This window comes from Cardiocondyla obscurior, linkage group LG15 (genome assembly GCF_019399895.1).
Source record: "Cardiocondyla obscurior isolate alpha-2009 linkage group LG15, Cobs3.1, whole genome shotgun sequence".
In the NCBI taxonomy this organism is placed as follows: Eukaryota; Metazoa; Arthropoda; class Insecta; order Hymenoptera; family Formicidae; genus Cardiocondyla; species Cardiocondyla obscurior.
Window position 1 is genome coordinate 3,728,583 of NC_091878.1, and position 25,092 is coordinate 3,753,674.

The 25,092-nt window shown below is 34.2% G+C and overlaps 4 protein-coding genes and 2 long non-coding RNA genes across 10 annotated transcripts; 4 read left to right on the forward strand and 2 right to left on the reverse strand.

Moving 5' to 3' along the window:
- The first annotated feature begins 26 nt into the window (after positions 1 to 26).
- LOC139108695 (ATP-binding cassette sub-family F member 1) lies at positions 27 to 3,072 on the forward strand. The gene is made up of 5 exons (XM_070667192.1): positions 27 to 881; positions 1,048 to 1,273; positions 1,398 to 2,043; positions 2,136 to 2,314; positions 2,388 to 3,072. Exons 1-5 carry the CDS (start codon positions 487 to 489, stop codon positions 2,880 to 2,882), a joined length of 1,941 nt encoding a protein of 646 aa, XP_070523293.1. The 5' UTR covers positions 27 to 486; the 3' UTR covers positions 2,883 to 3,072.
- A 341-nt stretch (positions 3,073 to 3,413) lies between these two features.
- LOC139108717 (calcyclin-binding protein) lies at positions 3,414 to 5,328 on the forward strand. The gene is made up of 2 exons (XM_070667232.1): positions 3,414 to 3,729; positions 4,013 to 5,328. Exons 1-2 carry the CDS (start codon positions 3,709 to 3,711, stop codon positions 4,667 to 4,669), a joined length of 678 nt encoding a protein of 225 aa, XP_070523333.1. The 5' UTR covers positions 3,414 to 3,708; the 3' UTR covers positions 4,670 to 5,328.
- Agpat1 (1-Acylglycerol-3-phosphate O-acyltransferase 1) lies at positions 5,318 to 11,407 on the reverse strand. Its single transcript, XM_070667231.1, has 4 exons — positions 11,148 to 11,407; positions 9,153 to 9,468; positions 8,898 to 9,063; positions 5,318 to 8,721 (listed from the first exon to the last, which is right to left on the reverse strand). The coding sequence occupies exons 1-4, from the start codon at positions 11,330 to 11,332 to the stop codon at positions 8,570 to 8,572; spliced, it is 819 nt and encodes a 272-aa protein (XP_070523332.1). The 5' UTR covers positions 11,333 to 11,407; the 3' UTR covers positions 5,318 to 8,569.
- Positions 11,408 to 11,577: 170 nt separating this feature from the next.
- On the forward strand, positions 11,578 to 13,089 carry LOC139108724 (uncharacterized). Of its 2 annotated transcripts, none has more exons than XR_011546711.1 (3): positions 11,578 to 11,693; positions 12,005 to 12,132; positions 12,838 to 13,089. It is a non-coding gene; the product is annotated as an uncharacterized lncRNA (long non-coding RNA). The 2 variants fall into 2 exon arrangements; XR_011546712.1 differs by lacking the exon at positions 12,838 to 13,089 and adding an exon at positions 12,232 to 12,798.
- On the reverse strand, positions 11,879 to 22,864 carry LOC139108723 (uncharacterized). 3 transcript variants are annotated; one of them, XR_011546710.1, is made up of 6 exons: positions 22,782 to 22,864; positions 13,983 to 14,234; positions 13,081 to 13,203; positions 12,661 to 12,798; positions 12,365 to 12,522; positions 11,879 to 11,959 (listed from the first exon to the last, which is right to left on the reverse strand). It is a non-coding gene; the product is annotated as an uncharacterized lncRNA (long non-coding RNA). The 3 variants fall into 3 exon arrangements; XR_011546709.1 differs by lacking the exon at positions 22,782 to 22,864 and adding an exon at positions 14,478 to 14,561; XR_011546708.1 differs by lacking the exon at positions 22,782 to 22,864 and having other exon boundaries at positions 13,983 to 14,254.
- LOC139108689 (uncharacterized) lies at positions 14,457 to 25,083 on the forward strand. 2 transcript variants are annotated; one of them, XM_070667178.1, is made up of 12 exons: positions 14,457 to 14,596; positions 15,378 to 16,668; positions 16,800 to 17,020; positions 17,103 to 17,241; positions 17,341 to 17,562; positions 17,692 to 17,796; positions 20,549 to 22,286; positions 22,350 to 22,466; positions 22,559 to 22,754; positions 22,878 to 23,052; positions 23,266 to 24,418; positions 24,519 to 25,083. In XM_070667178.1, the coding sequence occupies exons 2-11, from the start codon at positions 15,385 to 15,387 to the stop codon at positions 23,326 to 23,328; spliced, it is 4,260 nt and encodes a 1,419-aa protein (XP_070523279.1). In that variant the 5' UTR covers positions 14,457 to 14,596; positions 15,378 to 15,384; the 3' UTR covers positions 23,329 to 24,418; positions 24,519 to 25,083. The 2 variants fall into 2 exon arrangements, with proteins under 2 accessions (XP_070523279.1, XP_070523278.1); XM_070667177.1 differs by lacking the exon at positions 14,457 to 14,596 and adding an exon at positions 14,672 to 14,778.
- Positions 25,084 to 25,092: the final 9 nt, after the last annotated feature.

Consider the following 25,092-nt stretch of genomic DNA (forward strand, 5'->3'; position numbering starts at 1 on the left):
TAAAACATCTGCTACGAGCCCGCCACCGGTCGGTTTTTTAGATCAAAATTAAATAAAATAAAGATAAAATATGGTAATACAAAATAAAAATATGATTAATTAAAGCAAAATTAAATAAAATTGAATAAAATACATGTAAACTATGTATGGTTAAACGATAAATCATACATTTTTAAATAAAATAAAATTAAGTTACGATAAAATACGCAAAATAAGATAAAAATTAAATTAAGTAAAATAAAAATGGAATTTATTGAATATTAACACGCCAGAGTACACAATCTAACTCGACTCTGACTCGACTCTGACGTCTCTGACTGACCCGATTTTAACTCTCGATGGATTAGTCACGGTCGTCACGTTTGCCATCTTCGCTGGATGTGCTGCGCACGCGGAAAAAGTGAGGTTAAATTAAGGGTTGAGGCGTGCGAGCAGCTGGCAAACGTACGTACAAGGCCGCTGTGGTGACGGACTTTGGCGTCAGCGATGTCGAGCAAGAGAAACAAGAACATGAGCAATGACACGGTCGAAAATGGAGCGGCCGATGACGTTGCTACCAAGATCGCGGATGTCGAGATCAACGAGGAAACCCCGAGCAAGAAGCTCACGCACAAGGAGAAAAAGAAGCTGAAAAAGCAGCAGGAGTATGAGCGCACAATGGAGATGCTGACAAGGGCGGGCGGTCAGGGCCACAGTGAACTCGAGTCGAATTTTACGATATCGCAAAGCCAGACGCAGCAGCGCGGTAACCAGCAGCTGGAGAATGCAGTTGACATCAAGGTGGAAAACTTCAGCATAGCAGCCAAGGGCAAGGAACTCTTCACCAATGCCAGCCTGCTCATAGCGCAGGGCAGGCGATACGGTCTCGTAGGACCGAATGGGTACGTTTTTGTAAAGCATCCGTCGTTTGAATAAATCATACTACCGCTCCTACATACGATCAGTTCGAGAAAACGTGTTACAAATAGCAATACGAACGTCAGCTTTCCCTCACAGATGTCTGCAATGAGTGGACTTTTATTTTGTAATACTCTTTTTTTATTTTAGCCATGGCAAGACAACTTTGCTTCGTCATATAGCCAAGAAAGCATTTAATATTCCACCTTCGATAGATGTTCTTTACTGTGAACAAGAAGTTATAGCGGATGACACTCCCGCTGTGGAAGTGGTGCTCAATGCTGATGTAAAGTGCAAAGAGCTTCAAAACGAATGCAAGAAGTTAGAAGAATTAACGGAACAGGGAGATACATCGGTACAGAACAGATTGCAAGAGGTAATTATTTTTATATTTATTTTTATATCTTTGCTTTATTATAAATTTTTTTCTTTTTTTTTTTTTAATATTTTAAAACTTATTTTTTAATTTATTTAAAGTATATATTGTACATTTTTTTCAGGTATATGACGAGTTAAAAGCCATCGGTGCGGATTCGGCGGAACCACGAGCCAGGCGGATTCTCGCTGGTTTAGGATTCAATCGTGCGATGCAAAATCGCGCAACAAAAAACTTTTCTGGCGGCTGGCGAATGCGAGTTTCGCTCGCAAGAGCACTCTTCTTGGAACCCACGTTACTGCTATTAGATGAGCCCACCAATCATTTAGATTTAAATGCAGTAATTTGGTTGGATAATTACTTACAAGGTTGGAAGAAGACTCTATTAGTTGTATCGCATGACCAGAGCTTCTTGGATAACGTATGCACAGATGTAATACATCTGGATCAGCAAAAGCTGTTTTACTACAAGGGAAATTATAGCATGTTTAAAAAAATGTACGTGCAGAAAAGAAAAGAAATGATAAAGGCATACGAGAAACAGGAAAAGCGTCTGAAAGATCTTAAAGCATCTGGTCAAAGTAAAAAGCAGGCCGAGAAGAAGCAAAAAGAAGCGCTTACGAGGAAGCAAGAAAAGAATCGAACAAAGATGCAGAAACAGGAAGAGGACACCGGACCTACAGAATTGTTACAGAAACCGAGGGAATACATAGTGAAATTTAGTTTTCCAGATCCACCGCCGTTGCAGCCTCCCATTCTCGGTCTTCAAAGTATGTAACTAGCTCTACTACGGAATATTCTGTTTTTAATATTTAATTATTCATTAAATATTAAATATTATTGTACATTAAATTTCTTGCAGACGTGTCATTCGGGTACGAAGGACAGAAACCGTTGTTCATCGACGCGGACTTCGGTATAGACTTGAGTTCCCGAGTAGCAATATTAGGTCCCAACGGCGTTGGCAAATCTACCTTTCTGAAATTATTAATGGGCGACATAACGCCTCAAACGGGAGAAATTACAAAGAATCACCGATTAGTAAGTGTGGGATCGTATATATTAAACATTAAACCCGTATAATTTCTTATTTAACTTATTTTATGTTTTACAGAGAATAGGAAGGTTCGACCAGCATTCTGGCGAGCATTTAACTGCCGAAGAGACGCCGGCGGAATATTTAATGCGACTTTTTGATCTTCCATACGAAAAGGCACGCAAGCAGCTGGGCACTTTTGGACTGAGTTCTCACGCGCACACTATCAAGATGAAGGATCTATCGGGCGGACAAAAGGCGCGCGTTGCGATGGCCGAGCTCTGTCTAAACGCGCCGGACGTGCTGATTTTGGACGAGCCGACGAATAATCTGGACATAGAATCCATTGACGCGCTAGCAGACGCCATCAACGAGTACAAGGGCGGTGTTATCATTGTCTCGCACGACGAACGGCTGATTCGAGACACGGAATGCTGCCTCTATGTGATCGAGAGTCAACAGATTAATGCTATCGACGGCGATTTCGACGACTACAGGAAAGAGCTACTCGAGAGCCTGGGAGAGGTCATCAATAATCCTAGCATAGCCGCGAATGCTGCCGTTTTACAATGATCGTCGACCAATTAGCGTAATTGACGCCTTGGTGGCCTGTAATAATGTTAATGCGATCTTTGGATCGCGACTGAAGCCTTCATTTAGGACGCCCGCTTGTCCTAAACCGCCAGATCCGAGTTTTGTATTATAAATATCATGCAGCCGAGTGTAAAAAAAAAAATAATAAATTGTTAACATCAGATTTAAATCAGTTATAATTTTTTAAATCCCTTCTTTTTTAATTTCATTAATACAAGACTGAATTATCTGATTATTAATTGTTTAACTGCTTTGCAATGTAATTTTTTTTTTTTTTATTAATAGTTTATTTGTTACCGACAAACTTTTCGTGCCTCTTTTTTTCTGCCTAATTACATATTTATTTTATAAAAAGTAATGCAGTTGCAAATGACAATATGAAGCACGTAATAAGTACTTTTCTAACATTTTTTTTAGAATAAATCGTATATATGTATGTGTAATAATTGGGTCTAAGGCGTTAACACGCATGTCTCTCCCTCAGCTGCACTTCCTGCACCTTTCTAACCTTTTTCCTTGTCTTTCCAATTCAAATTATACATTTCTGGCGCAGCTACAGAGAACATCTGAAGTACCCACGTCGCCAGCAGCCAGCGGTGTATGTATGTACACTACATCTCTACGATAATCCCGCTAGAAACTACTAGAAACATTCTGAAATATTGAAGCGATTGCATGGTCCACTCTTCAACTTCTTACAGCTTACAGTGAATTTTGGTCCACTGCGCTAGCAACAATCGTTGTGGCTTGGTATCGTAAAAATTCGTGAGACTGTATTAAATTCGGTAACGCTGTGAGATCAACAATGGCAACGAAAGCCGACGAGGTATAATATTTATCGTTATTATCAGCTTTCAGCTACATCTTTCTATATTTTATACACGTAACGCATGAGTGTCGACTTGACGCTTAAATTTTGGAGTAAAAAAAATATTAGAATAATTTGTTACAAAATATAAGTATAAAAGTTACTTTAAAAAAGTCTATTGCAAATTAAAATTTCGTATAAGATAGTAAGAAAAAAAAAGAGAAAGAAAAAATTCTGCAAATTAATTTCTTTGCTGAATTAAATATTTTATTAGGTAACCATTTGCTATCATTTTTCACAGATGAGATTAGACATAGAGGAACTTAACAGGCTACTTGAACAAGCCAGCAGACAACGAAGTAAAGATATATTAACGTTGGAAATTAGAAAACTGCAGACAGAATTAGCAAAGTTAGAAGAACAGAAAGATACACCTGCAAAGACAACAGCTGCCACACAAGCTCAGAAGTGTTATGAGGTGAAATTAAATAACTATGGATGGAACCAGACAAACACAACAATGAAGATTTATATAACATTAAACAATGTTCATCAGCTACCTAAAGAATCTATCGTTTGTAATTTTACAGAGAAATCTCTGGACCTCCGCGTATTTGGCTTAGAAAACAAAATTTACCACTTTCCAATCAATAATTTGTGTGCAGAAATTGATACTGATAAAAGTAACTTTAAAGTAAAAACTGATATGATCGTCGTATCTCTGGCAAAGAAGGTTGCCAAAGACTGGTCGCACGTCACGTTGGTAGAGAAGAGGATCAAGGATGCGAAATCACCGTCCATGCCCGAACTAGGCGAGGACAATGATCCCGGCGCTAGTTTGATGAATCTCATGAAGAAGATGTATCAAGACGGCGACGACGAAATGAAGAAAACCATAGCAAAAGCCTGGACCGAGAGCCAAGAGAAACAGAGAAATGGATCGACGTTGGACTCGTAATTTTAATATCAATTTAGTTATAATCTAAATCAGAGCTGTATAAGTAGTAAATACTTTGATAATCAATGACTAGATAATAACGATTATAAGTAATTGTAATCGTAATGATGAAATTTTTATAGCTCTGATCTAAATATGTTCCACGTATTTTTTTTTTTTTTTTTAATACGTTAAATTGTAATATAAATTTTAGAGTAAAGATACAAAAGATAAAAGTGTAGAGAGTCGTACATCCATTCTTTGCTGTAAAAAAATAAGCGACATTAATTAATTAGACATAATAATTAGAACAACTGTAAGTTGTTCTAAAATGGATAAAAACAGTTTTTTTAATAAATTTGCATTCTATGTTGCGCATTTATAATTAAAATATTGTAAATTAATAAGAATATTCATTTAAGTTTTACTTATTAATGTTAAAAACTATGTTTTAATATCATTTTTAATTGAAAAAAGTGTTTATAAAATAAATTATAATTGCAAATATTTTAATAAGAACTTGTTCAATGATGCATGTTCACATAGTTACATCGCTGCCGTAACACTCATATTGACATACTGGAATAATAAACGTGCTACTAATATTCGTATTTTAAAATATATCTACATTGAGTTCCATTGAAGGAACAAATTAAACGACACACCGCGATTAATTAAAATCAGGTATCTTTATTATTTACTCCTGCACTTTGCAAACCATTCTTAAACATACATGGTGATCATTTGAAATCGACATAGTATACAAAACGTTCTCGGTAAGTCCGACCAGTTGGATATTGCCTTACAGTAAGCAAATAAAGGTTTCGTATGACCTAGACTTCGTTGAATCCTGTTAGCTTAACGTTCATTAAGTGTTCGAATACCACGGTCAATAAATTTTATATTAACATTACATCATGACAAATGCACAGCCCAAGTACAAAATTCTTTAAAATAATAAGCTACGCTACGTTTGCATAACGTTGTTACTCGCAAAACAATATACTTGCAGTTAAAACAAAATTCAACTCTAACTCCTGCCTGATGATACATTGTATATCGTGAAGGCTGGTTTCGTCTGCAAATTGGCACTAAGAGACGACAAATCTTTGGTAAACGACATTCTCGTTAAATACAGCGTCTTTAAGATATATCTAAGTAATTATCAATTAATCGCAAATACTTCTCGCATATCTGCAATCGTTGCATAATTAAACGGTACATATTGACGGGGGTTTGTTAATGACTTATGCTATTCTCGAGAAGAAGGATAGACGTCGTGACGTAGACTCGAAAAGAAAAAGTTTTTTCAAGTTTTAAACTGCAAAAACTTTGCTCCAAATCCTCTATTTATTCACGCACGAAATACCATTCAATTACGCTAGAAATTGTATATTAAACGCAGCGTTCAACAGCATACGATTGAAAATTGTGCGCTTTCTTTTTATTAATCAGGAAGATAATACTAACGCGACCGATTCGAAAGCGTTCCGTTTACTCAATTGCAACTATATCCTCGATTAACACTTAGTCTTGAAATTCAAAATTCAAAAATCTTTCGGAAATTACGTTCCGGATATCAGTGTCGCAATGCTTTTAACACTATCAAAACGATTTTTTCGAAGTGATATCCGGCAAACGAGATTGTACGCTGAAAGGCAGATATTGCGACGGCAGCTAACGAACGTGACTTTATTATAACGTCGTGTGCGTCGAGTTTCACATGTTTCGCGTGTATATACCACGCCGGCTGGTTTGCCGATGACTAATTTCTCCCCCGTTATCTTACTCCTTGCATCCACCGCCTAGGATTACGTACGCTAGCCGCTGTCGCCGCAGAAAACGCCACATCTGCCCTTCGGTGTACATTTCGATTCACATTTTAGACATGATATAAAAAATATTCTTGCAGTTTAATCAGTATGACGAATACCTCGTAATATAGTAACACATAATAGCTGAAACGAGAAGAGTATACGGTCTTAGTCTATAAAAGTGATATTTAAAGAAATATATGTTTCGTTACACGAGCCGTTTATAACATATTACTTTCAAGCTTTTTTAAAACTCAAATGCATCCATTTAAAAGGTACGGCTGGTGAAGTTCAACTCTCAGCTAAATGGCTTAATAAAAACGGCTGCGGCATCGTTCGCATTATGCTAAGACTATTGTTGCGAGAAAAATGACATCTGATGCACAACATAAACGCGGTGCGGAAATCACGCAAATAATTGTATCATTATCATCATCGTTGCACATGAGATAGCTAAAACTAATGGATTTTATAAGTTTAAGCAAACGCTTTTGTAATGTCTTTGTTATAATAGAAATCAGACGTACGCTGAGAAATCCTAACAATGGTTCTTGGAAGAAAAATTCAAGCGCAGTTTGCGTCACGGTTTTGTCGCTAACAATTAAATTTTCTTTGGTACCTGATACCACTGATTTCGTTAAAACGTTAATAAATAAATTATTAGCGAAAAACCGTCACGTAAAGTACTTTAAACTGAACACAATTTGGAAAAGCGACAGAAGGTATTGCCTTAATATAAAATATCGTATTTTGTTCATATTACGAGTATAAGAAACTCGAGACAAGATGTTTTTACGAGAAAGTGCAATAGAACATTTGAAAAATACCCAAGGATTAAAGTTTAATGGAAAAAAATGACTAAGTGCCGATTACGACCGTTTTATCGCAATCACGATTAAAGCTGCGTTTACACTTATACTTATATTAGTCTTATACGGGTCATTGCATACAATTGGAAACTCGTTTTTTCCTTGTTTTATCAATTATTTACTAATCGTCTGCAATGAACCATATACGACTAATCGTATAAGTGTATGCGCAGACTTAGTTTTAAATAAAAATGTTTGTATGCGTAACATGAATATAAAGTGCTTCAGATACAAAAAATCTTGATACAATATCACTCGATTAAAATGCTACTTCTCTCTTTATCGCAATTATGAATAGTTATCGATTGATTATAATGACAAAAGTCGATACAGTAAAGAATTCACCTTGAACGTCAAAACTTCCTCCTTCTTTTGGGAAATTAAAACGCACGTCGCCTATAATTAATCATATGCACCTTAATCTCGTTACAGACAGTTGCATGGAAACGAGTGGAAGCATAAAATAGACGGGTGTAAGGGAATGTACAAGCGTATCTTACGTATAGCAAAATATACCTAATGGAATTTAGTGGTACAAACCGTTAAGTATAAACGTTAACAATGTTTCCATAATTTATGCAAAAATGCATTCTAACGAATCATATTTACATTCGTAACTCTACGAAAAGTCATGATACATATATATATATCGAAAGTTTACTTCCTTTTCTCGTCGCACCGATGCTAACGAGTACACCACGTACTCTGCTTAAGCAACGTCGTAAAATTATATCTACTCAATTAAGAGAATATTTAACTCTTCAACAATGCAACTTTTCCGACTGCGTACTCGTTTTACTATAATTTTTTTTTTCGTTTAAACCGCCAATTGTTAAATTAAAATGTTAATTTTTCGCGGCAATCAAATCAAACTTTTGCAAACAATATACTTGCACACTAATAATAATATCACTCAACTTAATTAGGTATACCGAAGAGCCGTCTACATTCTTGCGCGATTCGTCGCCATATAACAAATAAAAAAATTAAAAAAGACGGGAAGAATGTAGACGGACGTCGCTATTTCTAAAATTTGACGCTATTTGACCCCTCTGAGCTGGAGAGATAATTAAAGTACAAATTAAGGTGTTAAATAACAACGCAATGAAAAAAATCATTAGCTAATTGGACGCATAGTCTTTGATTCCTTCGCGGAGACTTATTCGCTAGTATCCTTGTAAAGAAGTAAGTTACGCACTCGTCCGTTAGAGTCTAATGATGACCGTTCAAAGTACGTCTTACCGGACAGGAAGGGACAATTGGATTTCACGACTTGTCGCGTGGAACACTTCGCTCATGGCGCTTCGTGTTTTCTCCATCAATTCCTCCACATCGTTCGTGTTGAGTCCTTCCGTTGAGATGGGCGGCAATGTTGTCACGAGAATGCGTCCTTTAATTAAGTTAACTATATTAAGCCATCTTTAACAATGTTCCGTAATTTTCGAGCAATCAAAAAGCCTGTTTTTGCAAATTGCTTTTTCTTAGAAATTATTTTATATTATTGTGATACTTATTATTAATATCGAGTTGTCGAATTAGGTACTTTCAGTAACTTGGCACACTCACCAGAATCAAATCTCTTTTCTTCCGCGGACAAGAAGTAATAAGAGGAGAATACAACTGGTAGTATAGGTAGCTGCGACCTGATTGCAACGTGGAAGGCACCCTTCTTAAATGGATGTATCTCGCCGGTGTTGTGTCTGGTACCCTCAGGAAATATCCACAGCTTAATCTGCAAATTAATATATTTCGTATATAAAAGAATATGAAAGAAAACGAGCGATTTGTGACAAAGAGGACCTAATATTCTCTTCCCTTTACCTTCTTCTCCGTGATCTCTTTCGTGGCGGCATTGAGGGCTGATCGCGCTTTCTCGGAGTTCATTCTGTCGATAAAGATCAGGCCGCAAAGCCAGGCGGCCAGGCCAACCGGCCACGCATAAAAAATTTCTTTTTTCGCGACGACAGTACACTTGTCCATCACCGGCCAAAAGTCAAACATGCCTAGGATGTCTAGTGAACTCTGGTGATTCGCCACGATGATGCAGGCTCGGTTTTTCTCCAAGTGTTCCTTTCCGCGCAATTCCCATCGCAGGCCCAGTAGAGTACTGATATGGTGGCATAGTGTCGACGCTAGTCTAAAAATAATGAAAGAAATGAAAAATAAAAAAGAGCATAAAAACAAAAAATATTTGAAAGGTTATTTGATGAATAACTAGCAATTCTTGTTTCTTCACAACTTTTTACGTAAGTTGTACACCTACTTGTGCTAAAAAATGCTTCAGAATGTGGACAAAACACTTTCTTTTTTTTTTTAAATAAAAAAACAAGTCCAGGTTCTAATTTAAATACAAACTGTTTTATTTGGTCGCTTTCTTTTATTCTTTCGACCTTTTAAAATTAAGTGTTTTTTTTTTAATTAAAAAAAAAATTGCGTTAGTATTTTAGAGCATTTAAAATAATAAACGAGTTACAAGAGAAAAACGAATATTCTTCAATAACTAGTTAGCCCTCTTTTATGATTTATTTTTGTAATATTGCGACGTATGTTTCTTTGCCTTTGTTCTCTTCCTAAATTTAATCTCACAGTCGGCGCGAGATTAAAGCGATAAAAATGCTTTTCGGGAACTTTGAACCGTTTACATGACGTTCTTTAGATTTACTATTGAGTTAAAATTTTGTAGAACTTTGTTCTATAAATTGTGTATTCGTCTTATATTAAGATCGTTGATTCATATGACTTACAAAGAGAAGACGGAGAAAATCACTTATAAAAAAATAGACGCAATTATTTTAATTTAATTATAATTAAAAATTAATTGAAATAATTTAATAATCCGAAAATTTTGTGTTAACATTAAAAAAAAATTGGTTACGTTATTCCCTTTATTTTAAATAAATGCAGGAAGCTCGACAAGAAAAATTTGTTTTAATAAATTCAACATTAAATTAGCCATAAATACAGCTATTAATTATTTTTTCTCTTTCGTTTTCATTAAAAAATATTAATATTGTATAAAAATGTTAACACAATAAACAAATAAAAATAATGATGCTTATGATAGCCAATGTTCCATCAAAATTTAAATGTCAGGATGCCGCAGTATCACGTAGCTTTCGAAAATAATTTAACAATTACTCCATTTAATTAATAATTACTACGATTGTTGATATATACAAATCCCGGTGATATTTAAATTGAACGCTGACATTTGACTTATAAAGTGGTAAACGGATATTACTATATTTAGAACCTTGATGGTTAGCAAATATCCAATGTCAACGAGCTAAATATAGGAATAGTTATTATCGGGATGGCCGGTCCCCGTTACCACAGCATCCCTCAATAATTAGTTTTCACAGGGTGAAATCCGCCGCGCCGGCACCGACGTAAGTGTTACTTGATCCGTGCACATTTATCATATTATTCTGACGGAGAGCCGTCATTGTTATGGGAAGCGACTCATTTTCTCCCATACGACATGGCCCGACGAGCTCAATCCTCCCTGCGTGTCCCCCTCCGGCCCCCGGAATTGTCGGTGCTCGTGATCGGTGCCCGCGGCAACAGCCACAAACACCGCCGGCACCATCACCGCCACCACCACCATTATCATCGCCACCCACCGAATAAGCCAGCCGGTCAATAAATTCCCGTAGCCGTCCCGGCGGTGGTCTCCATCGCGACGCACGTCAAGCCTCCGGAAAGGCCAAACGTGCGGAGGCGCCGGAGGTTGACTGGGACCTTTAAAGACCCAAAGAGAGAATCGAGCCAAAGCGCGATGTGCGGCGACATAACAATATTGATCGGTCTACTAACAGGAAATTCTTGACGTTGCCGGGTCGCAGCGAGAGTACGGGCATCACCAGGATTGCGTTCACCATCACAATGCCGTAGTACATGAGGAACTTGAAGTAGTAGCGGAAGGTGCGGCTGGTCTCGTATAGGAACGGCAACACGAGGATGAAGCCGACGAGAATTACCTCGAAACACGATGGAGCCATGTTCCGTGCACGGGAGAATACGGGCTTTTTTTTTCTATTCTTTTCTTTTCTTTTTCTTTTTTTTTTTTTTTCTTTCTTCTGCGACGATTACGCTCACGCGATTTTAACGCGGACTACCGGGTCCGTCGGCCGAGACCCCGACCGCGACGTACGCGAACACCACCGGGTGTCCCCTTGGAGCTGCCAGAGTGTGGCGACGTGACACGCTGCTGCGCAAACGAGCACTGCCGTCGTCATCCGGCGTCGAACATTAAACGCAGCCGCGCCGTTTCATAAAGGGGGAGCCCGAGAAGAGAGACCCTTGGTCGTTCTACCCCCTACTAACCCGCAACTCCCGGCACCCCCGGGCCTAACGACAAAGGTGAACGTGAATCCGAGTTATCACTTTTCATGAATTTTTTCTTATGCGAGTATTGTTCTATTGTATAAGTTTTTTTCACTTAGATGCCAATTAACCGCAAAGCAATTTTACAATGTACTGTAACATTGCTTTCTCTTTTTGCGCAAATATGTTAATGCACTTTTAATAAACTATAATTTCAATACTTACCGCCAACAAATTGATCGTAACACTAGTTTGATTGAACTCCAGGTTTCGATCACATTTGGCGACCAATTCAGATAAACCTGGAAAACAGAACGTTAATTACCTGTTATACAAACATTTTTCAGATGACTGTATGCAAAACGTTCGCGACGATCAATCGCGATCACAGCTGTATTACATGAAACGATTACGAAACTCTTTATCGGTCAAATATTTCGAAGACAATACATACGATAATAAGATACTCAGAAAGGTAAGATACTCGTAACTATACTTGGTACATAATCTAATAAAAAAATGTTGGTTCTATTTTTATCAATTTTTATAAGTGCATATTACTTTTTTATTACAGTTTACGTTATCATTAACTATCATTACATACAAATATTTATTACTTATTATCAAATGCAAACTCGATCGCGATTTTGAAGTCGAAGTTTGTAATAACGATTTTAATAAATATAAATTACATAAGAGATACTTACTGATGCGAGAAAATCTGAATAGAAAGTAGTTTTTTTTTTTTTCAAATATTATAAACCCAACTGTTGTCGATGATGTGAAGTGTGCATTCTAAGGTGAAGTATAATCTTTCTCGTATAAATTATGAAGATTAAAAGAAACGAGTCTACTCTGCAATTATCTAAAAAAAACAATTACGTTAGAATTTTTCTAAATTCAATTTCTTATTAAGAAAATGTAAGTATCATTATCTATGTAAAAATATTTAAATTTATTATTTTTAAACTTTTTTCAAACATGTTTTTTTATTGTTACTTACCAATATATTCATCTTGACTGCATTATTATCGATGTGTCATCATTGCACTTTGTTAAAAAATCCAAGGACTATTAATGATCATGCTTATCAGATATGAAAACTAACATTTCTAGCTTATCATCAATCTTATCAGACTTCCTGAAATACATAATAACTGATTAAAACACGTTATTTCAGATATTATGAAATATATCTATGGGGCCCAAAATACCTCGCTTTTAAAATAATATTAACTAAAAATATAAATAAACTTTAAATGGTATAATTCAAAAAATTGTAGGCTACACAAGGTGAAACCACTTGCCTGATAAAGAAATTAAGTCTTTATGTAAAGGACATTTTATTTATAATTACAATTACGACAAATGCGGTACGAAAAATTGGAAATTTGTAGAAATTCTTTATTATATGTATACTTACCACACTAAAATATTATATGTTATGTGCCGAGTCTGTAAAATCGATATAAAAGAAGCCCAACATGTTTCAGAATACCAGCAGGGAAACCCTTTATTCACTGCGTAAAATTCGCTCATAAATTGTCTGTGAAAAGAAAGAAGACCGACACTAATAGTTTCATATGCGATTATCTAAAAAAAAAATTGTTTTTACATTGTTCTAAAACGTTCCACGCTGTACTCGTCAATGTCGAGTGCAATTACTTTAAAACATCCTAAAGTAATATTTATGTAGCAAAAAATTTGGTAATTTTTTATATTTTTTTCTATTTAATTTGCTATCGATAATTTACAATAAGTAACAAGCGAAATTCTTTTGGAATTCTCTATATTAGAAGAATCCTCTATTCTCGTTATTTATTCTGTAATATTTGTATGTAAAAAAATATATACACTGTGAAGGCTTATCAGAGCAAGTCTAAAGTACAGGTTTCTAAATATAATGACTATTGATTAAATAAATAAAATGAAGCTCAACGCCTACAATTTTTATCGTTATGTAGAATCTCGTCAGAAAATAGGTTGGATTTCACGGTCGGTTTAACAATAAGAACAATTTAAGCCTGCTTAATTTTCTAAAAAAAAATATATATATATATAAAATCGAATGAGTTAATATTATAATTAAGTATTAGAAAGCAATGAATAAATTTTATTTATTAAAAAATTTTAAATAAAATATAAAAATTGTTCTCAATATTTTTTTTGCATTTGAATTATTTTATATCGCGTCGCAGCAACGTGTAGAAATTGTTTTACCTTTACCGCGACTAAAGTAACGCATACCTTTCGCGTATGTGTAATGCTATTGGAAATTCAAACCTTTTGTGGAAAAGTAAAAATACAGCGATTAATCAACACTACCATATAAAATCTGACGACCGTCCAGCGTGGATTCGGATTGACCTTCGCCCTTATGCACGTCGTCATTTTTAGTCGAACGTAATTGTATTTTGAACACCGATTCTTAAAGGTTTGCTTTCTTCAACTGTACCGGGCGCATTTGTCTAGAGGTTATCCTTTTCACGTTGCGTTAAAAGAAGAGATTGGAAGAGAAAAAGAGAATAAGACACGCAACCTCTGAGCTGGCGTGGCTGATCCGCTGATCCGTTGGCGCTGAAAGAACAAACTTAATGTAGAAAGACGAAACCCGAGATAAGAGGAAAAAATAAAAGTAAACCATAACAATTAATAGCGATAGATAGGCGGAACTGCTGAGTTGGTTCTGCATCTCTCGTCGTCGTGCATTCAAAAGTGTCAAACCACCTTTGTTCTTATTGCGTCTAAGTCATGAATAGTAGGAGATAGACCATTTCGTCGGGTTCACGAAGTTTACAGCCGATTCGAAACAATACATACCCGTCCTCTTCCGCAACGAGACGCAGGATTGCGCAAGACTCGGCTGTTTTTATAACAGAAAACAATTGTGAAAGACTAAGGACTTAGCATTCGCATGAGCGCCATATCGCGTTTTTAAGGTAAAGCATAATCGCAGGAAAAACATTGGATTGGCTGCTGAGACTCGGAAATTGCCGGAGCCATCCGGCAGTCCACGAGATCACAGTAAAGTAGTGAATCAGAGAGAGTTCAGAGTTAGTCTCAATCGCCTTGATACTCGTCGGTGTATCTTGTACTATTAGGAAGCAGATTAATTTTATTGGTAAGGCCTACAGGTGAAACCCTCGTGATCATTTCTTGCTCGCAGTCGCAGGGTCCTTTTTTACTTTGCGGAATTTGGGAACATCGCTTTATCTACCGGCTTAACCTATTTTCTGCGTAGCAACGTGTATTCGAGCTAGGAAAGAAAAAAAAAATATATATAGTCCACGTGCCGTCTTAGTTTCTAAACTTACTGAGAATAGCCAGACTTAATAAAAGAGTTAATTAAAATATTAATAAATAAAATATAAAAATAAAATAGAATTAATTTTAAAAAAATTAATAGACTATAAATTTTGCATGTCGACTTATTTTTATTAATTATTGCTTTGCCTCGTTTCTTTTATGAAGTACTTTTTGTTATTATTAAAAATTTTATTAAAAACTTTTCTAAGCTCTTATGAAAATTTGACAAAAGTTTTACTGATATATAGTAAACAGGATTCTATAGGATAGTAAACTAATAAGCATTTTTACATTTGTATAGTTAGTAAATTTCTTGTTCTAAAATTATATTAAGTACAACACCTTTTTTTTATGTTTTAAATAATTTAAATTTAATGTTATAATGGATAATTATAATAAAATTTTTTTTTACAGGTTAAAAATGACGAGAGAAAGAATAAATTTAGAAGAGGTAAAACTGATCTTACTCTCCTTATTGGTATCCAAGCGAGACCCTATGACAATACACCTTCTAGAGAAAGATTATTATGACATAGAAAAAAAATGTATACCGTATCGTGAATTTGGCTATTCCAATTTATTAAGCTTTCTCGAAAGTATGCCAGATCATTTTATTGTTAAGAATGAAAACAACAATTACTATGTGCAAGGAATTACACAAAAGAGCAAACATGTGAGCTCATTAGTAGCTCGGCAGAAGACAACCAATAACAAAAGATTTAGCTCACCTCGTTTATTTAAGACACCAGTTAATCATTTTCGTTCGAAATCACAGTTTAAGATATCATCTGAATTATTATATGACCTTATACAATTTATTAGTGAACATCCAAACGGTGTGAGTCTGCAAAAAATAGTAATGCTTGTACGGCAAAAATCACCACACACTGATGTTTCCATTCTGGAATTAAAGGCACAACTGCATGCGGTATCGCATAAGTTGTTTATAATTGAAGATACAATTTATCCAAACGAAGTATCGGTTTTGCCATCGAGAAACTTAAAGTCTCCTTCACCGTCGAGAAACTTAAAATCATCTTCACCGTCTAGAAACTTAAGATCACCTTTGACAACGAGAAACTCAAAGCCATTTTCAACCGCGCAAACATGCCCTGCTGGAACTGAGGATTATGATTATCTTGAGTATTTTAGTGAAGATAACGACTATGTTGATTATGTTAATCAATACCAAAGATATGTAGAAGAAAATGAGAAATCCACAACCAACTTTGCACAGTGTGCAAATTGGGAAAGGACCGACATGCTTAATCATAACAATGTGAATAGTGAAGATTCTACCATGATTAATAATAGGAACGTTAAAATTAAGTCACTCGATTTTGGGCAAATAATAAACGATAGGATAAAGTCACGATTAGAGAAATTGATGCAAAAATATTCTAATGGCATTTTATGTGCCGATCTGCCTAATCTGTACTTGGAGGAGTACAAGTTACCCCTGAGATACGCCGAGTTAGGTTTTTCTAGTGTACTCGAACTCACGTCTCACTTGCCAAATATTTTTTACGTAGCACCAACCAATGAGACTGACTTTATGTTACTAAGTGCAGACAAGAGGCCAGTAATTTCAAAGATTGAACCTATCAACATAACTTCGCTTAATCAATGTAATGAGTATAGTACAACAATGCAACTCGAAAACAGTAGTTCCAATAATGCCGAAAAGCCGCTTCCATTAAATATTGTACGTAAAAAATTATTTTTTTTAATTAAATGTTAATTAAATAATTTTTTTCTCATAAAAACTGCTAGAAAAATATTTACTAATTTTAATGCGACTTAATGATTTAATTATAAAAATTTATGTATTTGCAGTCTTCTTCTGTTGCTCAAGTCTTTGCTCCCAACGATGTAATGAATTATAATGATATCATCGGAAAAATATCGGTGACTGAATTAGTACAACAACATCAGAATAAAGATAACAAAGACATTTTTTTAGAAGGATATATTGTTGACGTGTTTCATTTAAACTTTTTTTGGATACATCTCCGAGAAAATAAAAAACTTTGTAGTGTAATGATGCAAGAACTATCGTAAGTATATAAGCAGTTGACTAATTTTTGCAATATTTTATATTCTAGCAGGAAAAATTAATTAAAAATTTTTTTCTTTCAGCGAGTTCTATAATTCTAATCGTAGTATGTATACCATTCCAAAGATAGCTTTAAAAAAAGACTTGAATTGTGCATGTATATATGGAAAGACGTGGCATCGAGCAATTATTAAGAATGTAAAACCAGATTTCAGAGTAACGGTTAGTATAAATGTAATATAAATAACCATGAGAAATAATAAAATAATTTTATAATTTGTAAAAAATTATTTTGATATATAATAATTATTTTTTCAACAGGTATTTTTTTACGATTTCGGTACTCTGAAAACGTATGCTCCCGAAGACGTATATTATTTGCACAAAAAATTTTGCAAGTTACCTGCTCAAGCAATACCTTGTACATTAAATAATATTAAACCAATTGTTGGCAATCGCTGGAAAAGAAGCGTAATTGAACAATTTCTCGATAAGATTGCCGACACTCTTTTAATTATATCTGTAATAGATATTGATCCTATGGTAAGATTGATTTCTTTATTTTTCAAAAATTAAACGTACATTTGTATTAAAAAAAATTTTAACATTAAATTATGTAAATTAATGTTATAAAATCACAAAATTTAATAAATTATTTAATTATTTTGATAGCACAACTCTATGATAGTGGATTTAATCGATACAAATGACGAAGATGTGGATGTGTGTATAAACAGCTGGTTAGTGCAGGAGAGACTAGCGCAATATGGTAAAACGGTGGGTATTACTGAATTAAAACATTATATGAGTTGCAATACTATTAAATTATCTGTGCCTATTTGGGAAATGCAGAGTGAAAGCGCAGTCCACAAAAACCTACGACATAGAAAACAAACGCATGATAAAAACACACACATATCCGAAAGCAAAGACATCGAAAACAAAATTGATAGATCTTTACATAACGTTCCGAAAAACAAAAGAGTGCTTTTAATGATGTTAAGGAATAAATCATCGAATGCTAAATCTTTGCACGTTAAATCTACATCTGCTAATTCTCTAGATGTTAAATGTTTAGATGATAAGCCTCTAGATACTACGTCTCAAGATACTAAGTCGCAATCGGAAGATTATTCGCCAAATAAAGAGTTGAAAACGTCAGATAGGAAATCTTTATTATTAGAAAAATTAAAAAAGTTAAAACGTCGGCAATCTACTTCTAACTTTAGCTTGTCCACATCCGACGAAAATAACAGTGAAAATAATACAAACGTGAATTCAAATAGGAAAGTAGAATCGCAGAATAACGGTGAAGATTGTAATCAAAACTTTCTAATGAATTTCAATGCGAGAAATTCTGATGACGAGTACGATACTAAACAAGATTTTGGGACATTTAGAAGTTTGTATGGTGGACATGGTTTCATGGAACCCCTTGATTGGTCAAAGATAAGAGACGAGCCTAATGCTCCTCACAGAGAAATTGTTGCAATGTCTAATAATTTAGATATATCAATTAGGGAATGTCAGAACGATGAAGAAGATAAATCAATATCGCACGATCGGAAAACTGAGGTATTCGGTAAACAATATTTTCTAAGCGTGGCCGGATTAGAAGAGGAAAGGTTTGTTCCTGAAAATAATATATATTATAACAATGAAAGTACATCTGATTTTATAAAAACGTTAAAAGACAAAACAAAACCTACTCATTTTGTTAAAGTAATGTTTAAACCACACAATATATTTGAAACGTTACATGATAATACAAATTCTGAAGATACATCAAATTTTAATAAGAGTATGGTTGATCAAAATGACGTAACTTTTTTACAGGAAATGGATCAAAAAGTAGACATAAATAATGAAAGGCACGAAACTAGAACCAATCAAAAAACGGAGAACAGAGATTCTAATACAAATTCGAAATCTATTACTTTTGATGCATCAGATAATATTAATAGAGAAAAGCCCGAACGTAATGTAAATATATCTGATATAAGTAACCAAATGTTCAATCTTAAATTCAAAACAATATTAGATAAGCTGAAGAGCAGAAAAATGAATTCCACTTCCGTTAACTTAAGCGAATCTTCTAGTAGTGATCTTATACCGTTGACGTCTCATTCTTCCACCAATTATTCCAGCGATATCTTATCCAGCTCATTAGATGAACATTCTAACGAATCTAATACTATGAACATAAATAATTGCAAAGAAATACCTCATTTAAATAAAGAACTCAACTCAACATCCGAGACGCCTAAAACTTTATCGGCAGATGAATTATATAATAATTTCGACGAAGCAAGAAATTCCATTGTTGGTTCTAATTTTGATGATGTAAAACAGTGTCAATTAAATCTGTCTTCGGAAGCTGAGTCTATTACGTCTTGTAATGTTGTTGATACGAAATTGCGTCAGTTGAGCGAGCTTTCCAATTCTGATTCTACTGCTTCATTTTCTAACGTTGATAATTCCGAATGTAAATTGAATACGACTCAGATAACATTGAATACTTCAAAATTCAAATTGCAACATATATTAAGAATTGCACAAAATATAGAAGATAATGTTAAACTGGATTCTGACGATCAAAGTTCTGATCGAGAAAGCTTAACAAATGATCAGCATGACCAAAATACGGGAGATAATGAATCTGTCATATCCGATTGTATGTCCGAAAAATGTAGTTTGAATAATGACGTGGACGAGTCTAAAATTCAAGTTTTTGACGACTGTGATATAGACTCTGATGCGAGTACGTGGGATGGTGTTTGCGCTACTGATGGTTTTTCTTTTTCCGATCAATCTAGTGAAGTAATGGAAAAATAATGAATCTTAAATAATAAGTTTAAAAATTTACTATTGTTACGAGAGAATCTTACATGCCACACAATCGGAAAAGTATCTTTTTTATTTTATTTTTTTCTTAAAAAAATGCGTTTTTGAATACTTTTTTATTGTAATAATTACAGGCATGTGTGAATAATAATAATTATATTCGAGACATTAATGAAGTATTATATAATTGTTAAAATTAATGTCATAATGTTGAACGATATATTTTTATGTTTCTAATGTTCTTAAAATGTTATTAATTATTTTTTTTTTTAGTAATATGGATATACAATGATATATACTGGTCACAATTGATACATAATTGTCTATGTAATTTTTTATTGTATATTAAGATATTAGCTCAGTTTAATTTTGGGAAAAATTAGAACCTTATGTGTTTCCGTAATATGTTTTATGTATCACTGTAGTCATTTTATCACACTGTAACAAATAAATTGAAATATATAAAACTATACGTGTGAAATTATTGCATTAGTTAACACAAAAACACTATGATCTCATAAAGTGAAAATTTTTCCCGTAATGATATCTAATTAAATCGATTGCTGTTTTTATCAGATGTTGAAAAATTGATATGCGAACATTAACTTATATTTCTCTAAAATTATTTTGATTTATGACATATATCACTTTATCTGATCTTTTTCTTTTTGCTTTTATTACTCAGGCTCCCGTCGATATGGCGAGTTTAATGAAGTATGTGGTAAACAGTGCAAATCAATTACCAATATATTGCTACGCAGAAGAGAACTTGATGCCTGAAAACTGTTGTAAAGCGACATTGAAAGAGGAGACAGCACCTTTGGTTACCATAGGACCAACGATTATGCACTATGAAAATCCTCAGCAAATGCCAGTGAAACCACCGCCAGGATTTGCTCCCATTGTCGAACAACATATTTCGTCAAATTTATCAAATAACACAAATTACATCGCTAGTTCAAACAAATTTTCTTTTACGGATTTGCCAAACGCTAAAGAGCCAGCCTTTAATGACGTGAAAATGACGACAAACCCGTTTCTCACTGACCAACAGTTTATTCCTAACGACAAACCGGTTGCTGAAGAGACGTACATGTCAGTTTGGAATGAGAACAAGAAATTACACACTACGATAAATGACATCTTATACGATTTGTTACACCATTCAAGACTTGCATTAGAGGAGCAGACTCATCTAAATAAAAGTTTGCAGATTATAAATGAGGTTTTAATGGAACAAAAAGCCGAATGTTTGATTACCATGAAAGGATCGAAGCCTGAAAACGAAATAACGACAAATGATGCTGCTTCCGCACAAAAAACATTTAATTTTAACAGTGAAGATTTCGCTAAGCGAGACCTTAGTATAAATACTTTTGCGACGTCGAATCCATTTAACGTGAATGCCCAAGCGGCAGATAATAGACCGCAGAATAATGCCACATTTTCTACCTACGGCTCGGACAATTTTGCTACCAAATCCAGCTGGGATCAATCTGACAAGCTTAATTCGCATTTGCAAATGTCTTCAACGACTTCAACACGCTTACCTGCGCCTTCGCCGTTTGTCAATGACATATCTTCAACTAATATCTTTTTTCCAAGTATCAATCGCGGAAACTCTGTAACGTCGATGCCTTCGTCGGATCTAACGAATACTAATATCTTCCAGACTTATTCGAATTGTCTCGAAAATATGACTCATCAGTTTGCCAATATGCTTAAGGACACAAATCCTTTTAAATATTCTGTAACCAAACCAGTGCAAGAGGCGCCAAAAGAACAAACGTCTCGTAGCTATAATGCGAGTATCTTACCGTACGTTTCGGCTAATAGTAATCCACACAACGTTCCAAATACCGAAACTACTAATGTTCACACAAAAACCAATTACACGCCAGTGGGACATGCCGGTGAAAATTATACCACGAAAATTGTATACGAATCCGGCCCGGTAATGTATAATACTCAGCAGAAACGAGTGGACGTAAATGCGAAGCAAAATGCATGCAATAACAATCTCGAAAACATTCAGAGCACTCAGTCCTTCGAATTAGGACAGGATAAGAAACTGACGTCGCAGCCTGCGAATAATATTGCTACTTCGTATACACAGCACAAAGTAACAAATCAAATGACGAAGGACAGCTCACAAGTTAACGAGAATTATATCACTAAGCAGCCAACACTTTACACTCAAGCCTCGCAACCGATAGTAAATAACGAATCGATTTATTATCAACAAAACAGTAACGCGAACAGTTTGCAATCTGTATTTTGGAATCTACATTTTTTAAATCCACCTACGTCAGAATATTGGACCCCCAATTTAAAGCCGAATAACATTCCACTATTAAATCGTAATGAAAACGTTGCATTTGGCACACCGACTACTGCATTTCGTCAAGATTGGAACTTTGATGGTAAGAACTCCATATTTCGAGAAATAAACCAGTCGCCTAATTCAAGCAATTTTATATTTGAAGGTAATCACGATAAAGAAAAATCAGTGGAACAAAAAGAAATGTATTCAAGCTCACAAAACAACCATTGGAATCCACCCGTTCAAAAAAAGGATGATTCTTTTATATTTAAAAAAATTGGTATGACACTTTTGTATATTTAACTAACCACGAAACATTTATCTTTCGACATTATATGTATATAGACTTAATTATTGATAATTTTTTCACAGATTCAGTTAAAAGTGTTACATTTATATTCAATATCGAAGATACTGGTTGGATGCTGACAAACGAGTTTGTACAAACTTTTACGAATTTCAAACTGGAATCTGTTTTATTTGCTTTGCTGGACAGGTTGAATATAAACGGTGTCTTCAAAGAAATCATGAGATCTGACTATCCAATGCAATTTTTACAATTAGACAGGTAAACTTGCAATTTTTTAATACTTACAATTATCATCTGCAGTCCCGACGACATAGTTCGAACTCTTAAAATTCATTCTTCATTCTTGTCAGTATTATTTATCCATAAATATCTTTATTCCAGATATCCTCTAATCGTTCCTCGTGACTCTGACAGGCGGATTATTTCCCTTCATTTGATTTCGTTGCAAAGCGCATTAATATTGCTGCACAAACTGAAAATAGTTTCACGTGAGGAGATAGAAAATGCATTCAAAAAGAATGAGTTTTTGGACGGCTCTGTTCTCTCCACTTTATGGGTGAGTTTTATTTGTAGTAGATTTTAATCAAATCGTAAGAATACAAATTATTATTTATTATAATGCACGCTTATATACGGAAATAAAAAATAATTTGAAAGGTATCTCTTTGTTACCGAACTAAATATTGAGTTTATTAATGAAAAATTTATAGAAATACTTTGTACTTAAATATATGAAACTTTCAATTAATTAATTTCTTTTATTTTTTAGACGTTGATCGTTGCTTACCGCGATTTGAGACGATGGATTAATATATACTCAAGTTATACATGAATGTTTGAACTTTATAATTTTCCTTTGACAAATACTCAAATTATTTTTAACGTCTTTTACTAGTATTTCATTTGATAGTTTGTCATTTTTTTTTATAAGAAATTACTATTAATTATAGAGAATAATGTAAAAATATATATATTTTTCTTTGATTTTTTATTTACTTTTTTCATGTTTATACGTAGCAAAGAAGAGCTATTTTTATGTTACCATTTAACGTCATTGCTGCTTTATACTTTAACTTGTGACACTAAATATTAATTTAAAATATTTAGTTGAAAATATGACGAGAGAGAAAAAGGAACTATTTGAATTTAGTGCGTAAATAAAAGCAATTATATTTTTTTTTTTTGCTGTATATTTTTCTTATGTAATTGATCATATAGTATTAAAGAAAAGGCTTAGTTCAGTGCAAAAGCAATTCAATTCTACATCTAATTATTTTTGTTTTTAGATAGGCACACACTTTTTAATTTTATTTGATTACTTTTGATAAATAATCAGTTATTAATTAGATTAGTTATACTTTTGGACCAAAGCCTTAAATAATAATTAAAATGATTGTAATTAAATAATGAGATATTTTTGTAATTAAATTGAAAGATATTTTTATAATTGCTGTTTGATTACAAAGTTTGTAAAAGGATACATAATATGTGCTTTGATATGATGGAAATAAAGGTACAAATGTATATTTTGTTAAAGAAAAAAGACTTACGATATGATTACATCTGCATACGTTCACGATCAAACATTGAATAGCTCAACAAAATTTCAGAGATTGTGAGTATAACAGTAGAGTCGAATTGTTCGACATATCTCGCGACCTACTCTCGATATGTCGAACGTGCATGTTCGCGAAAACTCCACGCATGCGCCGCGACTTCCGGAGATTGCATGTGCTCTGACTCCACTAACGGATTACTGCGGGTTATTGCGTACAACGTTCTATTACTTTCTACGACTTCTCCGTGGGATTTTCGTACTTTGAGATCAAGTTGTCCACTGTGTAACAATGGCCGAGGACGGGAAGCAATTAACAGGTTTGGCGAAACACTTTAACAGCCAAACTATGTACGGCCGGGCAAACGTGAGTAACTTAACCTTGAAACTTGTTAAATGATGCTCGGGTATTTCTTTGCTTAGACGTCTACGAATGGATTTTTTAAAGTCCACTACTTACTTTTTAGGTTACGAAGGCGACGTTAGCCAGTGTAGGACTGATCGCCTTGTACTTTATGACGAGATCGAAAAGTAAGAAGAGCTCGTAGCTTCTGAACGAGGTTGCAGTTGCAGTCGCATTATGTAATAACTATACACATGCCGTACAATATCTATAATATTCTTTAAATAAATGTAGTCGAAAGGTTCCTTAATCTCTTATTCCATATACAATTGCTTGTTAAAAATGTAACGTGTGATGCATATCATAATATTTCTGGTTGGTTTGATGTTCATTAATTATTTCAAGTGATTGAAATTACAGTAGAGAAGGAGTATTAAATTATTCAAATGTGCTTTGGCAGCAATAGTAATGTTTCTGTCTCACATTTACATAAGAATTTTGAGATAATTTTTGGTTATGTAGTTCATGTTTGATTACTTGAAACAACTAAAATTGTAATAAATTAAAGAAAATATAATAGAAAGATAAGTGAGATACATTTAATTTCTGTACAGGGAATAAATAACTTGTAGTTTACGCATTGATTGTGTGAATTAATTTTATGTACAATAAAGTTGATTTAAAGCACATTTGAGTGA

What these genes read in the sequence shown, in the direction of transcription:
- LOC139108695 (XM_070667192.1), top strand. Translation starts at nt 487, where the DNA reads ATGTCGAGCAAGAGAAACAAGAACATGAGCAATGACACGGTCGAAAAT. An exon ending in GGTCTCGTAGGACCGAATGG is followed by an intron (nt 882 to 1,047) that starts GTACGTTTTTGT and finishes TTTTTATTTTAG; the next exon opens with CCATGGCAAGACAACTTTGC. An exon ending in TACAGAACAGATTGCAAGAG is followed by an intron (nt 1,274 to 1,397) that starts GTAATTATTTTT and finishes CATTTTTTTCAG; the next exon opens with GTATATGACGAGTTAAAAGC.
- LOC139108717 (XM_070667232.1), top strand. Translation starts at nt 3,709, where the DNA reads ATGGCAACGAAAGCCGACGAG. An exon ending in TGGCAACGAAAGCCGACGAG is followed by an intron (nt 3,730 to 4,012) that starts GTATAATATTTA and finishes CATTTTTCACAG; the next exon opens with ATGAGATTAGACATAGAGGA.
- Agpat1 (XM_070667231.1), bottom strand. Translation starts at nt 11,332, where the DNA reads ATGGCTCCATCGTGTTTCGAGGTAATTCTCGTCGGCTTCATCCTCGTG. An exon ending in AAGAGATCACGGAGAAGAAG is followed by an intron (nt 9,064 to 9,152) that starts GTAAAGGGAAGA and finishes ATTAATTTGCAG; the next exon opens with ATTAAGCTGTGGATATTTCC. An exon ending in AGAAAAGAGATTTGATTCTG is followed by an intron (nt 8,722 to 8,897) that starts GTGAGTGTGCCA and finishes ACTTAATTAAAG; the next exon opens with GACGCATTCTCGTGACAACA.
- LOC139108689 (XM_070667178.1), top strand. Translation starts at nt 15,385, where the DNA reads ATGACGAGAGAAAGAATAAATTTAGAAGAGGTAAAACTGATCTTACTC. An exon ending in AGCCGCTTCCATTAAATATT is followed by an intron (nt 16,669 to 16,799) that starts GTACGTAAAAAA and finishes ATGTATTTGCAG; the next exon opens with TCTTCTTCTGTTGCTCAAGT. An exon ending in AACCAGATTTCAGAGTAACG is followed by an intron (nt 17,242 to 17,340) that starts GTTAGTATAAAT and finishes TTTTTTCAACAG; the next exon opens with GTATTTTTTTACGATTTCGG.